Source organism: Corythoichthys intestinalis, chromosome 2 (genome assembly GCF_030265065.1).
Source record: "Corythoichthys intestinalis isolate RoL2023-P3 chromosome 2, ASM3026506v1, whole genome shotgun sequence".
Lineage (NCBI taxonomy): Eukaryota > Metazoa > Chordata > Actinopteri > Syngnathiformes > Syngnathidae > Corythoichthys > Corythoichthys intestinalis.
The window spans coordinates 8,066,992-8,085,439 of NC_080396.1; the positions used below are offsets into that span (position 1 = coordinate 8,066,992).

The 18,448-nt window shown below is 40.2% G+C and overlaps 1 protein-coding gene across 9 annotated transcripts in view; it reads left to right on the plus strand.

The window, feature by feature from the left end:
- Positions 1-18,448, plus strand: part of LOC130905566 (R3H domain-containing protein 1-like) — a 184,190-nt gene that overhangs the window by 126,291 nt on the left and 39,451 nt on the right. For 5 of the 9 annotated variants that reach the window (XR_009061121.1, XM_057819141.1, XM_057819133.1 and 2 more), the window contains 4 exons: positions 5,868-6,218; positions 6,294-6,420; positions 13,764-13,909; positions 16,913-17,043. Coding sequence is in view for 8 of the 9 variants with exons in the window: in XM_057819141.1 (XP_057675124.1) it covers positions 5,868-6,218; positions 6,294-6,420; positions 13,764-13,909; positions 16,913-17,043 (755 nt within the window). In the remaining variant the exon portion in view is untranslated. Of the gene's footprint in view, positions 1-5,867; positions 6,421-13,763; positions 13,910-16,912; positions 17,044-18,448 lie in introns of all 9 variants that reach the window. The other 4 variants (XM_057819125.1, XM_057819101.1, XM_057819118.1 and 1 more) reach the window with 1 other exon arrangement.

Sequence of the window (18,448 nt, forward strand, 5' to 3'; positions counted from 1 at the left end):
CAAACATGTGGAAGAAGGTGCTCTGGTCAGATGAAACCAAAATGGAACTTTTTGGCCACAATGCAAAACGATATGTTTGGCGTAAAAGCAACACAGCTCATCACCCTGAACACACCATCCCCACTGTCAAACATGGTGGTGGCAGCATCATGGTTTGGGCCTGCTTTTCTTCAGCAAGGACAGGGAAGATGGTTAAAATTGACGGGAAGATGGATGCAGCCAAATACAGGAACATTCTGGAAGAAAACCTGTTGGTATCTGCACAAGACCTGAGACTGGGACAGAGATTTATCTTCCAACAGGACAATGATCCAAAACATAAAGCCAAATCTACAATGGAATGGTTCAAAAATAAACGTATCCAGGTGTTAGAATGGCCAAGTCAAAGTCCAGACCTGAATCCAATCGAGAATCTGTGGAAAGAGCTGAAGACTGCTGTTCACAAACACTCTCCATCCAACCTCACTGAGCTCGAGCTGTTTTGCAAGGAAGAATGGGCAAGAATGTCAGTCTCTCGATGTGCAAAACTGAAAGAAACATACCCCAAGCGACTTGCAGCTGTAATTGGAGCAAAAGGTGGAGCTACAAAGTATTAACGCAAGGGGGCCGAATAATATTGCACGCCCCACTTTTCAGTTTTTTATTTGTTAAAAAAGTTTAAATTATCCAATAAATTGTGTTCCACTTCACGATTGTGTCCCACTTGTTGTTGATTCTTGACAAAAACAGGCATGAAAATCTCTCACCTTTTGGCGAAATTCGCCGTTTTGAAGTCAAAAATGGCGACCTACGTGAATTGCGTAGATCCGAGGAGAAATTCTTTTTGGGGGGGGGGGGGGGTCGGGAGGTTTTATTTGATTATTATTATTGTAACGAATCGAGTTATAATGTGGCAAAGGTGTTAGCATGTGTTCCGAATGCACCGCATGACGTAGAGGGGTGAGGGAGGTGCGGGAGAGCGAGGGACGTGCCTTCCGTGTTTACGTTTGTTCTGGCGGGGGGAGATATGTGCGTTGGCTGCGGCAGATAGCAGTCGTGTTGTTCAATAAGTTTCCACAAATAAAGAATTTCATTCTGATAAAACGGTTGACTATTATCAACGTTACATTATTATTATCATCATGTGCTTAACTTAGTACGTAAACTGAGCACTTAAGAAATCGGTTCTTTAAAAAATGTCATACTTGGACAGTCAGCAAATCCTTCTAGATGCTTCGCTGACGAGAACCAATCATCGGGCCAAGGTGCGTTCCATTATTCCAAACGCGCGCACTCCTTACTGTACATGGAGTGCTCAGAGAGCCTTTGGGTGGCATTGCATAGCTGCGAAAACCAAAAGCAGGCCTTATCCGCACCGGGGCAGACCAGAGCGCAGCATACACACTTGCCTGTATTTGCCAGCAGATTGAATTTGGTGAGTAATGGTTTCAATCGTTTTCACATTTTGCGATATAAAAAAGTTACTGCCATTCGTTGCAGCTTGCGTTGAACACTGCCAGAGCTAGCCAAATCTCCCATGAAAAAAAATAACTCCCGTTAAATTGGCGTCAAGCTTGTGTATTTAGCGGTAATATAAACGAAGAAACACACTGTTGAGTCAAATTAAGCGGCATGCTCTCGGATGGAGGTGGCACCTCACATCGCTCCCGTCGTCCGCCGGAGACGCGTTATTTTCGGCTTAGATTTGAGCTGACGGCCGGTGTCGGCACAACACCGGCCCGACGAGTGGTGGGAATGAGTCCTGCTTCTTAAAGCTTTTTAGAAATACAGGGATCCCTCGTTTTTCGCGGTTAATGGGGACCAGAACCCGCCGCAATAAGTGAAAACCGCGAAGTAGCCCCCCATTTTTTTGTGCGTGTTCAATGCATTTATTCAGATTTTACATTGGAAAAAAGATACATATATGACATGTTTTTTCACTTTTTTCACCAAAGTATCATTTATAAATGGTTTTCAAGCACTTCAAAATGTAAGAATTATGATAAGTTTTAAACATGTTACTGCCCCACCGAATTATTTTTAAACAAGAATAAAGTAGTAAGAAAATGCTTGGCTTTATTAAATGCTTCATAGTGAGTCTACTCAAACCCTCTCAGGCTTTGGTAAACGGTGATTGACACGTGTGCAAAGTTTTTCTTTTTATATATATTTTTTTGTTTGAAGCAACTTATTTGATTGAATAATAAAGACGCAAATGTCCTAGCCAAAATGTGGCCCAAACGCAAAACAACATTACTTCAATGGAAAAATTTGTTTCAATCAAGTAAAATAGTTTTCAAATGCTTTTTTTGTCTCAAATTTATTTTTGCAATCAAAAACAATTTTTTTTAATTGAAGTGACTTTTTGGGGATTAAAAGTATATACTGTATTTTGATTGAAGCAACTTTGTTTTTGATAGAAGTAACTTTGTTTTTTGATTGAATAATAAAAACACGATTGAATAATAAAAACACAAATCTACCTCCATCGTTATTGAGAGAGAAAGAAATTAAGAAAGCTTTAAAACTAAAAGCCACCGGGGAGTCTGTTTTTTTGTTTTTTTTTAATATTAAATTTCATTACATAGACATGCCTCGTAGGGAAGGGAGATTGAGGGATAAAAAAAGGAGTTAGATGAGGCTGCTAAAGGCAGTGGATACCTCATCAGCTGGGTGAATAGCAGACCTGGTAAGAACAAGTTTGCAAGGATAGTCGGGTATTAAATACAATTATAAACACAATTACAATGTTATGTTTCTATAAGATTTTATGTCATTGCTTTATTAATCATTAGGTGCTAGAGTTGTTAAGTATGGATAATAATGAAATAATAGTTTTAAGAAAACTGTGCTGTTGGTGGCTCAGTGACCATCTAATGTGGTTTGTTCTCAGATGAACAAGTTGAGGAAGGAAGTTTTGATGCAGAGGTTGAGGGAAGAAAATAGGCAGACTGACTGAGTCAAAGCCAGAAAGTGTTGATGACAGTTTTGATTTCTATTCACTGTTGCCCCCTCCCAATTAAAGTATGTCACAGTCGCAGCCAATAATTATCTAAAGCTGGTTAAAATTGAAGTTATGTTGTTTTAAGTTGTATTAAATACTTGTTCGTGTGCTCCTTTTGATCTACGAGCACCCGCCCCTCCACCGGTCTCTGCACGGCCCTGCTGAAACACGGTGTGGGTTGACATAGCTCAATATTTTGTTGGGGTGTACAGTGTACTGGAACATATTTCCTCCACACCCTTCTCACCTTTTTAACCCCTGACCCATTTTCATGCCTGCAAAAAATTGAAATTTTATATCTTTATGTTTGAAGCCTGAAATGTGGCGAAAGGTTGCAAGGTTCAAGGGGCAGAATACTATTGCAAGGCACTGTATATTTTTATGAATAAACCAAATTACAAATTAATGAAAGGTAAATAAAAAGAAAATGAATACAATTAGTAGAGAAGCGCTCTAAAAGACACGCCCCCAAATGACCTGACATGACCAAGATACGACCCTCAAATGTCCCCAAATGACCTGATATGACCTGGACACGCCCCCCAAATGACCTGGACACACCCCCAAATGTCCCCAAATGGCTTGATATGACCATGACACGCCCACCGAATGTCCCCAAATGACCCAATATGACCAGGACACGCCCCCAAATGTCCCCAAATGACCTGATATGACAAGGACACACCCCCAAATGTCCCCAAATGACCTGATATAACAAGGACACACCCCCAAATGACCTGATATGACCAGGACTTGTCCCCCAAATGTCCCCAAACCAACAGGAAGTGACCTGATCTTGTCCCTGAAATCAATCAATCAATCAATCAATCAAATTTATTTCTATAGCTCTTTACAAAATCCTGAAAGGCCCTCAAAGTGCTTTACAACAAAGACAAACATGGTTCATGATAGATAAAAGGAAGGAAAGTGCTATACTATGACATTAAGAAAAATAAAACAACGCATCACAAAAAAAGTCAAAACAGCAAAAAAAACAATAAAACAGATAAAATCCGAAAACATTAAAACCTTTCAGAAATAAAACCAAGCTACCCTAGTCAGGGGAAAAAGCAAGTCTAAAAAAGTGCGTCTTTAACCGAGATTTAAAAAGGCCTTGATTGGTAATGGCGCAGATTTCAGGGGGTAGGCTATTCCACAACCTGGGGGCAGCAACTGCAAAAGATCGGTCCCTCCACCCTTTAATCGGAGCTTGCAAAAGAAGTAGAGCTGAAACGAATACTCGAGTAACTCGAGTTTAAAAACTGATCCGAGTAATTTTATTCACCTCGAGTAATCGTTTATTTTGACAGCTCTAAGCATCGCGTTTCGCTCGGACTACTTTTAATGCGGGACAACGCGCTGACGTCACGTGCGTAGAGGAAGAAGCGATAAAAAAATATAAAAAACATTTCCGCAGCCGACAGCCGCTCCAAACTACGCCGACGTTGCTAAAAACTAGCCCGCATGATGTTAAGTTGGTAGAAGGTAGCATCTGAGGAGTCTCATAGAGATCACATGTATGTTGAACTAGATGCTTTATGATAGACTCGGCCGCGTCTGGGCAGCGTTAATAAACAGCGGCCATCTTAAAGCAGTAGAGCGCTAAGCGCTAATAAAGAGCGCTAAGCGCTAAAAAATAAGATTAACGTTACTGTCTGAGTCACTAGCTCACGTAACGTTAGCCCTGTGGAGGGCTAAGTTTCTATTAATTATGACCACTTTCGATGCGTGGCTAACGTGTCTTACATACAGGCTTTAACATAACATAGCTTTGTGGAGTGATAATGGTGTAAAATAAAAACTCAATAATGCTAACTATCAATTTTAGCTTAGTAGTCATTGCTGGATAAAACACCAAGTAGCACTGGTCCCTAATGTGCTCCAATACAGCCTGTATCATACATTTATCTTGAACACTGCAAAAACACAAAATCCTATCAGGACTTACAGTTTAGAGTAGCGTAAAACTTAACTAGAACTTAAAAATGGCTTGACACAAATAGAAATTCAATTGAAACAGGTGGGAAAAAATCCTAACTTTTAAGTGATGTGTGTTATCAAGCGGAATGGCATTTTTAGGTATAATTTTTTTTTTTTTTTAAATAAGATCTAAAGGTTTTTTGAGTGAAAGCAGTGAATTTGTCTTTTTTTTAATTCTAGTTACATCTGAGATGCAATTGTTGGCTGTTTTCAACAATATACATCGAAAATAAAGACATTGATTGACGTAAAATGGTTCAAGATTAGATGAAATGTCTTGTTTTCTCATGTATATTTATAATTGCTCTTCACCTAAAAATATATTTGTTTTATCCGATTACTCGATTAATCGATAGAATTTTCAGTCGATTACTCGATTACTAAAATATTTGATAGCTGCAGCCCTAAAAAGAAGCTGGCCGGTAGAGCGAAGAGCCCTGCCAGAGTTACGGAGGGTTAACATGTCGATAAATAAGGAGGAGCGTGGCCATTAATATAATTAAAAACAAACAGTAAAAGTTTTAAATCAACTGTAAAAAAGACTGGAAATCAGTGGAGCTATGATAGCACGGGGGTAATATGTTCACGTCTAGGTGTACCGGTTAAAAATCGAGCAGCAGCATTTTGAACAAATTGAAGACGAGAAATAGAGGACTTGGGAAGACCAACATAAAGTGCATTGCAGTAGCTTTAAATGTCCTCAAACCAACCTGGATGGGGCTAAGATATGTATCTCCACACAGCAAAGCCCCAGAATAATTTCTCCATAAATTGCAGTTTTTTAGTTAACATTTACAGTTCCAATTTCATCTTTGAATAAATATGAGGGTGGTGAACATCTATTGCCATTTATGGAAGCCGATGAGTGTCCAATAAAAGGTTCATTTTAAATCTTTTTTTCCAGCCTGAAACCCTCAACACTCAGTTCAATCACATGACGTTAGCGCAACAGTCGCCCAACAGTGGAGCTCCGGCAACAGACGCTCGCCATTATGCAACACTGTACCACCATCCGGCCTCGGTGGTGTTGCACGGAACGCCCCCGCAGCAGCTTTCTAATTACGTAGTTGCCGGACCTTCAGGGAGCAACCCAGGAATGCTCCAAGGCCAGACTGTCCCGCTTCCCACTCTCGGACCTCACCACACCTATCCTGGCAGCGTGACTGTTCACGCTGCTTTTCCTGGCACTGCTCTGAACCAGCAACACACCAGCATGCTCCAGCAGCACACGTACATTCATCAGCCGGTCCAGCAGGTAGCTCAGGGAAATTTATCTGTCGCGAGATATCCACTCCCTCCTTTTTTATATTTAATTTTGGACTTCTTACAGATCTCCGCATGCTACTGTTCATCAACTCACCATCCTCAGTGCTCTAGCCAGCAACAGCACTTCCGTCCGCCTCTGAACCATTTGCCGCATAACGTCCCTCAAAGCCAAAGCCTGTCTCAGCAGCAAGGTAACATTTTCACCGTTAGTTGTCCTTGACTATGTTATTCAGCTTCTGCTGATATAAGAGTTCAAGCATTTCTTTGAACAGTTTGTTTTTCCTTTCATAAATGAAGCAGGTCTGCAGGTTCTGATGGGAAGCGTCTCTATTGTGTTGGGATTCTTATGTGTAGTTTGCCAAATCTACTGGCTACAGTTCAGTTTTGTAATAGACATACAGTGTATCACAAAAGTGAGTACACCCCTCGCATTTTTGCAGATATTTAAGTATATCTTTTCATGGGACAACACTGACAAAATGAAACATTGACACAATTAAATGTAGTCTGTGTGCAGCTTATATACTGGTAATAGTCTTAGTTTATTTTCCACTCAAAATAACTCACAATGTAGCCATTAATATCGAAACCCCTGGGAACAAAAGCGAGTACACCCCTTAGAAACTACATCCCTAAATGTCCAATTTGAGTACTGCTTGTCATTTTCCCTCCAAAATGTCATGTGACTCATTACAGGAGTGCTGTCACCATTGCTGTAGAGATTGAAGAGGTGGGGGGTCAGCCTGCTAGTGCTCAGACCATACGCACATGGACCAAAGCACATGGATTACTGGGACCATGACCTATGGTCGGATCAGACGGGCAAGCTTTCTTGTGTACCGGCTTCAGAAGTGGCTTCCTCCTGGGATGACAGCCATGCGCACCAATTTGATGTAGAGTATGGCGTATGGTCTGAGCACTAACAGGCTGACCCCCCCCTCCCACCTCTTCAATCTTTGCAGCAATGCTGACAGCACTCCTGTAACGAGTCACATGACATTTTGGAGGGAAAATGACATGCAGTACTCAAATTGGACATTTAGGGATGTAGTTTCTAAGGAGTGTACTCACTTTTGTTGCCAGGGATTTAGATATAATTGGCTATATTTTGAGTTATTTTGAGGTGAAAATAAATGAACTGTATTATATAAGCTGCACACAGACTACTTTTCATTCTGTCAAAGTGTCATTTTGTCAGTGTTGTCGCTTGAAAAGACATACTTAAATGTCTGCAGAAATGCTAGGGGTGTACTTACTTTTGTGATACACTGTAATTGTTCCATCTTCCTGGCCTTATCCCCCTGGGATATTTTTTGACTCTTAAAGTCAGTTGCTCAGACACTGTTCCTTGTTTGCTTTTGTTCCCTACAACTGTTATATTATTCCATTCAGTCACTTCCTCTACATCAAACAGTCTACCCAAAGACAATCCATAGTTAAGCCTGTCGTGATATGCAATAGGTCAATTTATCACACAGTAAATAAAAATCAGGTCGGTAATTTTCCCGGCTTCGATTTATCTGCTTGCGTGTGCTGTGTGCGTTCGACACACGTGCGTGTTGATTGCATATGCGACTCCAGTTCCTTTCACAGATGTTTATTGCTCATCAACACATCGTAGAATTCAAGTTCAGACATACAAAATTAGGAAACACATCCATATTAGCTTTGTTACATTGAGGCTAATGGAAAAAAGACAATTTACTAACCACTTTAGCTTGCGATAAAACGTTGGGAGTCTAATTCAAAACGCTTAGTTAAATTGTGACACTAAAACCATGAAAATTGCAGCATTTGGAAACGATGGGAAAAAAAAGATAAATCTATGACTGACACCACATGCATGACAAAAATTGAATACAAGTGCAATTTTTTTTTTTTTTTTTTACTGAGTGTAAAGCTTACGGTTAGCGGCTTAGCGAACGTACATCTGGCGAAGATTTCAAAATAAAAGCGCCTCATGTTCAATATGTAAATAAATATACACATACTTCACATTCTACACTATGAATAGCTTTAAAATGACACCCATTATGAAAAATCTGATTGGCAATTAACAACTTGGCTTCAAATTTGCTAACATGCACACGTTCCAGGATAAGATGTCAGCCATTTTGGATCAAATAAACACTTTTGATGGGCTCTAATTGGCAGAGAATAAAAATGGCATTGGGTTTCTCTCTTATTACATATTCTGCACTTAGTTAGCTTTCAAATGACTCGTTATGTATCTTGTGTGTGTTTTTTTAAATTGTATTTTTTCTATATAGTTTAAGAATAACAATTTATTGCATTTGAATGGGTGATTTATTAGGATATATTGTCACTACATTAGTGGTTGAATTGTTTTTTTTTTTCTTTCTTTTTTTTCTAGGCAATAATTTATGAGACAATATGTCACCTACAGTGTATCACAAAAGTGAGTACACCCCTCTCATTTCTGCTGATATTTAAGTATATCTTTTCATGGGACTACACTAACAAAATGACACTTTGACACAATGAAAAGTAGTCTGTGTGCAGCTTATACAATAGACTTAATTTATTTACCCCTCTAAATAAAGCCATTAATATCTAAACCCCTGGCAACAAAAATGAGTACACCCCTCAGAAACTACAACACTAAATGTCTAAATTGAGTACTGCTTGTCATTTTCCCTCCAAAATGTCATGTGACTCGTAACAGGAGTGCTGTCAGCATTGCTGCAGAGATTGAAGAGGTGGGGGTCAGCCTGTTAGTGCTCAGACCATACGCCGCACTCTACATCAAATTGGTGTGCATGGCTGTCACCCCAGGAGGAAGCTTCTTCTGAGGACGGTACACAAGAAAGCCCGCAAACAGTTTGCTGAAGACATGTCAACAAAGCACATGGATTACTGGAACCATGACCTATGGCAGGGGTCCCCAACCTATTCCACTAAGGCACACTGTGGGTGCAGGATTTCATTCTTACCAAACAAGATGACAACACTTTTTCCCCAATCTGGTGTTTTACAAGTGCAATCAGTTGATTGCAGTCAGGTGTGGCTTGTTTTAGCAGAAGCCTCATTGGTTCAACTGTCTCTGCTGGATCGGCTGGAACAAAAACCAGGACCCACAGTGTGCCTTGAGGACTGGGTTGAAAACCCCTGGCCTATGGTCTGTTGAGACTGGCGGGCTTTCTTGTGAACCGTCTTCAGAAGAGGCTTCCTCCTGGGGGGACAGCCGTGCACACCAATTTGATGTAGAGTGCGGCGTATAGTCTGAGCACTAGCAGGCTGACCCTCCACCTCTTCAATCTCTGCAGCAATGCTGACAGCGCTCCTGTAACGAGTCACGTGACATTTTGGAGGGAAAATGACACGCAGTTCTCAAATTGGACATTTAGGGATGTAGTTTCTAAGGGGTGTACTCACTTTTGTTGCCAGGGGTTTAGATATTAATGGCTATATTTTTAGTTATTTTGAAGGGAAAATAAATGAACTCTATTATATAAAATGCACACAGACTACTTTTCATTGTGTCAAAGTGTCATTTTGTCAGTGTTGTCCCATGAAAAGATGTACTTAAATATCTGTAGAAATGCGAGGGGTGTACTCACGTTTGTGATACACTGTAACTAGCTTTCAAATGACTCATTATGCAATGTGTGTGGTTTTTTTTTTTTTTTAATGTTATTCATTCGTTCATTTTCCATGCCGCTTTTCCTCACGAGGGTCATTTTTAATATAATTTTTTTATTTAATCACAATTTATTGCATTTGAATGGGTGGTTTATTAGGACGTATTGTCACTACATTAGTAGGTTTTTAGAAGAATTGACTACTAACATTAGTCGTGGGGAAAGGCCCACCCCTAGTATAAATGGCCTTTATGTAAAAAACTGTTTCTCCAACTAGGGTTGTCCCAATCGCATACCGTATTGGCCCGAATATAAGACGGTGTTTTTTGCATTGAAATAAGACTGAAAAAGAGGGGGTCCTCTTATATTCGCTGTCTAGACATTATACCCATTCACGACGCTAGATGGCGCCAGATATCATTGAAGCGATGTTCTGTCATGACAGATCTCAGCTCCTCTCAAGTTTAACCAGTTTGCATTATTTTATTGCAATGTTTTCCCTCAATCAGATTTGTTTCAAGACTACAGTTACAGTTAGACTTCACTTTGATGGTTAATGTGTTTATTGCAATTTTGTTGTTTTAACACATTGGATTGGTTTATTATATTTATAGTATCGTATACACTGACCGGCCACTTTATTAGGTACACCATGCTAGTAACGGGTTGGACCCCCTTTTGCCTTCAGAACTGCCTCGATTCTTCGTGGCATAGATTCAACAAGGTGCTGGAAGCATTCCTCACAGAGTTTGGTCCATATTGACATGATGGCATCACACAGTTGGTGCAGATTTGTCGGCTGCACATCCATGATGCGAATCTCCCGTTCCACCACATCCCAAAGATGCTCTATTGGATTGAGATCTGGTGACTGTGGAGGCCATTTGAGTACAGTGAACTCATTGTCATGTTCAAGAAACCAGTCTGAGATGATTCCAGCTTTATGACATGGCGCATTATCCTGCTGAATGTAGCCATCAGAAGTTGCGTACATTGTGGTCATAGAGGGATGGACATGGTCAGCAACAATACTCAGTTAGGCTGTGGCGTTCCAACGATGCACAATTGGTACCAAGGGGCCCAAAGAGTGCCAAGAAAATATTCCCCACACCATTACACCATCACCACCAGCCTGAACCGTTGATACAAGGCAGGATGGATCCATGCTTTCATGTTGTTGACGCCAAATTCTGACCCTAACATCCGAATGTCGCAGCAGAAATCGAGACTCATCAGACCAGGAAACGTTTTTCCAATCTTCTATTGTCCAGTTTCGATGAGCTTGTGCAAATTGTAGCCTCAGTTTCCTGTTCTTTGCTGAAAGGAGTGGCACCCAGCGTGGTCTTCTGCTGCTGTAGCCCATCTGCCTCAAAGTTGGACGTACTGTGCGTTCGGAGATGGTCTTCTGCCTACCTTGGTTGTAACGGTTGGTTATTTGAGTCACTGTTGCCTTTCTATCAGATCGAACCAGTCTGGCCATTCTCCTCTGACCTCTGGCATCATCAAGGCATTTCCCCTCACTGGATATTTTTTCTTTTTCGGACCATTCTCTGTAAATCCTAGAGATGGTTGTGCGTGAAAATCCCAGTAGATCAGCAGTTTCTGAAATACTCAGACCAGCCCTTCTGGCACCAACAACCATGCCACGTTCAAAGTCATTCAAATCACCTTTCTTCCCCATCCTGATGCTCGGTTTGAACTGCAGGAGATTGTCTTAAACCATGTCTACATGCCTAAATGCACTGAGTTGCCGCCATGTGATTGGCTGATTAAAAATTAAGTGTTAACGAGCAGTTGGACAGGTGTACCTAATAAAGTGGCCGGTGAGTGTATAGTACATTTACATTTCAAAAACCAGAAGCATTCATTTACGAATGTGATTGCACTTTAGTTTACATATTTAAATGTTCAGATATGAAGGTTTGAATAATCCAAAATAACATGCTTTTTCTCTCAAATATATTGTTATAATCATTTGTTTCGGATGTACTGTAATTATTTTCTGTATAAAAACTAATTTGGTGTTCAAAAGTCTTTTTTTCAAACTTGAGACTTGAAAAAGAGAGGGGTCGTCTTATAATCAGGGCCGTCTTATATTCCGGTTTATTTTTGCACCTGTGTTCGACTCTGAGTCCCCTGATTTTGAGAAGTCTCGCCTGAGTATAGGTCGCAGGCCGAGCCAAACTTTGGTTGGAAAGAAAACAAACTGCGATTTAAATTCCAGAAAATGCTGTATGTAATTACGGAATAAAAAAACAGACAGATTTAAAAACTCAACAAAAAGCCTGAGTAGAGCAGACACGAATCCCCTAGTCCACAACACATAGATTAGAATGGAATCCCTTTGAATAGCTTAGCATTTGTTTAAAATCCAATTTTTACATCCTGTCACAGCCTCATTATGAGATCTAAGAGGAATACTGATGAGAGGCGGGATGCGGGGCCGGGACGCTGTCTGAGAGGCCTTTATGAATCTCACAGTGAACCGGTCTCTTTTTCAGCCCCTCAGTCTTCACCTGCAGGCCACGCGGCTGGTAATGCGGTAGAAATTGACAACGGGAAGAAAAATCAATCTTAAACTCAGTTTAGTGGATGGATTTAATCCCTCCTCGGCAAACTGGCATCCCGCAAAAACAGTGAGGAGACGATCAGCCATTATCAGCCTGTGAGGAATCACAATCATCTGCTGCCTGCTGAAACGGAATAAATCTGCAGCATTTAATATTGCGGTCATTTCATGCTCGGTTTCTGTGGGAAAGTGGGAGACATGGCTGGATAAAAATAGCCGCCTCCTTGGTCCTCATTGGGTTGCTTTCATTGTTTCATTGTACTTTTCTCCCAGAAGGCAGACTGCAGACACCTTCACAAAAGGATGTCGCCCGCAGCACCTCACGTGTGTCACTGGGGACTACATTTTTAAATGTCTCGCCTCGTCACCTTGACATTGTCGCCCTCTGGCCGGCGGCCAGCGCCGCTATTTGGCGCCATTTGGGAATACGCAGCGCTCCTCTGGTCGCTCGGGTGTTTTTGGCACTAATAAGAAATTGATGTTTTTTTTCTTTCAACCTTTATTTGGTCACTCATGTAGCTGTTTCAGGTCACTGCAGGCTAAATCAGATATATTGACTTTCTCATTTAGCCACCTTGCTTTGCTGGAACAGCTCAACTCACTGCGCAGTTTAAGTCTTGGTCAGTTTTTCCACTACTGAGCTAAGACGTTTTTTTGTTGTTGGTGGTGGTGGTCGTTTATCCCGAGAAGACACTATTAACTTGTCGTTACAGTGATCGACGTCAAATCAATTTGAACTGGGAAGGGTGGCATTGATTGATCATGATTTAGTCCCATTGCCAGTGATGGATATCCTATCCAATTCAGAGGTGGGTAGAGTAGACAAAAAATTACTCAAGTAAGAGTAACATTAGTTCAAAAAAATATATACTCAAGTAAAAGTAGTCATCCAAAATATTTGCTCAAGTAAAAAAATAATTCGGTGAAAAAAATACTCAAGTAATTATAATTCAAAATAATATTTGATTTTTTTTTTTTTTAACAATCGTATTTTTTTTCTCAGCACAACCTTATTTCCTCGATAGAGAAATAAATCAATTTTGACTGTCAGAAATGGGTTGGGCATCTGTCACCAAATGCAGCCAATGAGTTAATTCATGAAATATGCATAACATTGGGCAATAGCAACAATTGGAATGTTGTTAACCTGTTTTCTTAGATTTAGTATCGTAAGTGGTGATTTGCCAAAGTTGTGTGGTCTGTTTCAAAACGGTTCATTTTTATAGCAGATCAGGTTTACCCATCACGGTCAATGGCAGCTAAAGAGTTAACAGCAGCTCGATCTTGATGGCCAAACCTTTCAATCCATCCTCAACTTTTCTTGTAGTGTAGCCTAAGTGCTTTGCCTGTTCGTGTTTGTCAGTGCGCCAGCCTGTGATGTCAAGTCCAGCACCTATATTGGGAATGCAGCCAACACCCAACTTTGCTCTCAGTGGTGTCCAGCAGAGCAATATTGGCAGCCAGATGCAAGGCATGATGGTCCAGTACTCGCCAATACAATCTTGCCAGGTATGCAAATAAACAGCCAAATCGTCATAACGAACGCATGCAAAATAAGATCCTGTACAGTAGAAATGTCTGCCTTTTAACTCACTGCTCATACAGTATACAGAATATCACAAAAGTGAGTACACCCCTCGCATTTCTGCAGATATTCAAGTATATCTTTTCATGGGACAACACTGAGAGAAGGACACTTTGATACAATAAAAAGTAGTCTGTGTGCAGCTTATATAATAAAGTTCATTTATTTTCCCCTCAAAAGAATTCTAAATATAGCCATGAATATCTTAACCCCTGGCAACAAAACTGAGTACACCCCTTAGTGAAAGTTGTCAATATTAACATACAACATGTCAAATGTCAATATTTTGCGTGGCCACCACTATTATCCAGAACAGCCTTTACTCTCCTGGGCATGAAGTTGACCAGAGCTTCACAGGTTGCTCTTCCATGACGACGTTGCGGAGCTGACGGATATGTAAGACTTTGCGCACGTCCACCTTCCGCTTGAGGATCCCCCAAAGATGTTGTATTGGGTTCAAGTCTGGAGACAAGCTTGGCCAGTCCATCACCTTTACCCTCAGCCTCTTCAGTAAAGCAGTGGTCATCTTGGAGGTGTGTTTGGGGTCTTTGTCATGCTGGAACACTGCCCTGCGACCCAGTTTCTGGAGGGAGGGGATCATGCTCTGCTGCAGTATTTCACAGCACATGTTGGAGTTCATGTTTCCCTCAATTGAATGTAACTCTCCAACACCTGCAGCACTCATGCAGCCCCAGACCATGACACTCCCACCACCATGCTTAACTGTAGGCATGATACACTTATCTTTGTACTCCTCACCTGGTCGCCGCCAAACATGCTTGAGACCATCAGAACCAAACAAATTAATCTTCCTCTCAGCAGACCATAGGACATGGTTCCAGTAATCCATGTGCTTTGTTGACATGTCTTCAGCAAACTGTTTGCTTGCTTTCTTGTGTACCGTCTTCAGAAGAGGCTTCCTCCTGGGGTGACAGCCATGCACACCAATTTGATGTAGAGTGCGGCATATGGTCTGAGCACTAACAGGCTGACCCCCCACCTCTTCAATCTCTGCAGCAATGCTGACAGCTCTCCTGCGACGATCTTTCAAAGAAAGCATTTGGATGTGACGCTCAGCATGTGCGCTCAGCTTCTTTGGACGACCAACCCGAGGCCTGTTCTGAGTGGACCCTGCGCTTTTGAAACGCTGGATGAGCTTACCCACTGTGCTGCAGCTCAGTTTCAGGGTGTTGGCAATCTTCTTGTAGCCTTGGCCATCTTCATGTAGCGCAACAATACGTCTTTTAGGATCCTCAGAGAGTTCTTTGCCATGTGGTGCCATGTTGGAACTTTCAGTGACCGGTATGAGAGAATGTGAGAGCTGCACTACAAATTTGAACACACCTGCTCCCTATGCACACCTGGACCTAGTAACACTAATGAGTCACATGACATTTTAGAGGGAAAATGACAAGCAGTACTCAAATTGGACATTTAGGGATGTAGTTTCTAAGGGGTGTACTCACTTTCGTTGCCTGGGGTTTAAATATTAATGGCTATATTTTGAGTTATTTTGAGGGTAAAATACATTATTATTAGGGCTGTCTAACGATTAAAATTTTTAATCGAGTTAATTACAGCTTAGAAATTAATTAATCGCAATTAATCGCAATTCAAACCATCTCTAAAATATGCCATATTTTTCTATAAATTATTGTTGGAATGGAAAGATACGACACACGACGGATATATACATACAACATACTGTACATAAGTACTGTATTTGTTTATTGTAACAATAAATCCACAAATGGCATTTTTAATATTCTTTCTGTTAAAGTGATCCACGGATAGAAAGACTTGTAGTTCCTAAACGATAAATGTTACAAGTTATAGTAATTTTATATTAAAACCCCTCTTCATGTTTTCGTTTTAATAAAATTTGTAAAATTTTCAATCAAAAGTAGAGTTAATATAATAATAAGAAGAATGAAAATAACAATAATAAAAATAGAGTGACCAAAGTCTAAGTTTTACGTGTATTTTGCATAGCTATTTTGATATGGAATGCCAGTTCATTTTGCATTGTTGTTTAACTGTGTGTCAGAATAGGGCCTCATTAATATAGACTGAAGTGCTTTTCTTTTTGTGAACATTATTTTTTTTAGGGGGGGGTAGGAATATTCTTTTTGTTGTGATTTCACTAAACGATACTTATGTTTGTTGTGAAGGAGTTGACGAAGCTTATGCCAATAAACGTCGCGGTCCAAAGAACGCCTGTGTCCACTCGCCTTTACTGTATAACGTATATCTGTACAGATCTTACCCAAAATACAACAATAGATACATAATTGCCACTAAAAGGAAGAAAACTTACCGAAATATGTGTTGAGCACAAATAGCAATTTGCATTGCATTGTGAATACAGCATAAACATCTCACAACTACTAATTCTCCCACGTTTAGAAGAAATAACATGAGTATGTAACGGCGCTGCCCCCAAGCAGCCCGTGGCATTCTCTTCACTCTTAATGTCCATAAACGGCCTCATTTTAATCTGTTTGAGGCAAAATGCGAGCGGGTCATTCAGTGCATGCATTAATTGCATCAAATATTTTAACGTGATTAATTTTAAAAATTAATTAACGCCCGTTAACGCGATAATTTTGACAGCCCTAATTATTATATAAGCTGCACACAGACTACTTTTCATTGTGTCAAAGTGTCATTTTGTCAGTGTTGTCCCATGAAATGATGTACTTAAATATCTGCAGAAATGCGAGGGGTGTACTCACTTTTGTGATACACTGTAAATTTGGTGCTGTTGAGTGCAGATCGGGATAAAATATTTCGTACTGAAACGTTGCTAGTGGTTTTAAATCGACAGAAAGCAAATGTAAAAGGGCCAAATTGACAGATTTATTTGTTCTCAACAATAAAATGTTTCTTCTATTGCTCAATGAATCAATTTCACTCTCCCTTTAAAGGTTTCCGTGCCACAGCATACTGGGTCAATGTTAGTGTCACCGTGCCCTCCGGGACAAGGTCCAGTAGCAGTCACTGGCATGCAGCCCTGCTACGGCCTTCTGCCTGCTCCGAATCAGCACACTACCATGAGGTAGCACTTAAATTCTGATACCAATGTACAGACACTTCCATACTTTCTTGTGTTGGCAACAGAAGAAATATAACATCACCTGTCCAAATAGCACGAGTGCCCTCTAGTGGAGAAAACATATTTCCTGCCATGAATAATCTCTGGTTTTGTGTGGTCTATTGGTGCCAAATAAAAACTTGGAGAAAGCTTGAAATCCAAGTTTACGAGACATGTTGACGACAGCGCTATACGTCAAATAGTTTATTTTTTACGGCGCTTTAAAGACGCCACGATGATTGGTGAAAATGGCAGAGCCACTGTGGGCATTTCTTGCATAAATAAAGCAGAATCTGTTTTGGAGAATAAAGAGGAAAAATGTGTAGCCCAAAGTAGAGTAGCGTTTTTTCTTCACAAATCCTCTCTAGTAAAAATAAAAAGCATGGTGTGTTAAACTGCTCTTAGAAGGACATTTTTCATGTTACTCAAGTAAATGTCACATTAGAGTAAATATAACGCTCTACTATCCACCTATGGTTAGCAAAACTCCTAATATACAAGAATGAAAATCCAGGGATAAAAGATATGAATATGTGATAGTTTAGAATATTTATGACCATAAAAACACCAAATCAACATCAATATCTTATTGTCAAAGAGTTGAAATTAGTAGAAATATCTCCAGTTAACCCTTTAACCCCTAAGCCTATTTTATCCGAATTTGCATGCCTTTGATGTTTCCTTTATATTTCAAACAAAAAATTGTTCACAATGGCCAGGTTGGGTCCCTTTTTTCAGGACACCATAACCTTCATGTCCAAACTGTTGTTTTCCTTACTGACCAATTATAATCAACATTTTGGACCCAAAAAGACAAAAAAACATCTCAAAATCATTCTTCAAAATTTGTAATGTTGATGTCCCATTGACACCCAAACATGCTCGACCAACCGTTTTGAAGCTTGATAATATTTGTTCAACTTGTTAGGATAAACACTCACTAGCAAATAATAAGACTGAATAGTTTTATGTTTGACAAATCATCACAAACAGCAGGTGTGGTCATAGGCGTCAAAACAGGTTATATACAGTGCAAAATGAGAAAAAAAATATGATATATACATACTGTACTGTATGTATATATATCATCTAACACAAAAAGGGTTTGGAGGATATCTCTTTATGAGTTTAGGTATTGTACCCATCACCTTATCAAAAGTATATACAAGTAATGAAGCTTCTCGAACACACATCTATATACAAATTGGAAAGATTGATAGTGAAGAAAAAAAATCTAATATACCCTAATTTTCGCACTATAAGGCGCACCTGACTATAAGCCGCCACCCACCAAATTTGGCACGAAAACGGCATTTGTTCAAAGATAAGCTGCACTGGACTATAAGCCGCAGCTGTCCTGTAGTATGTA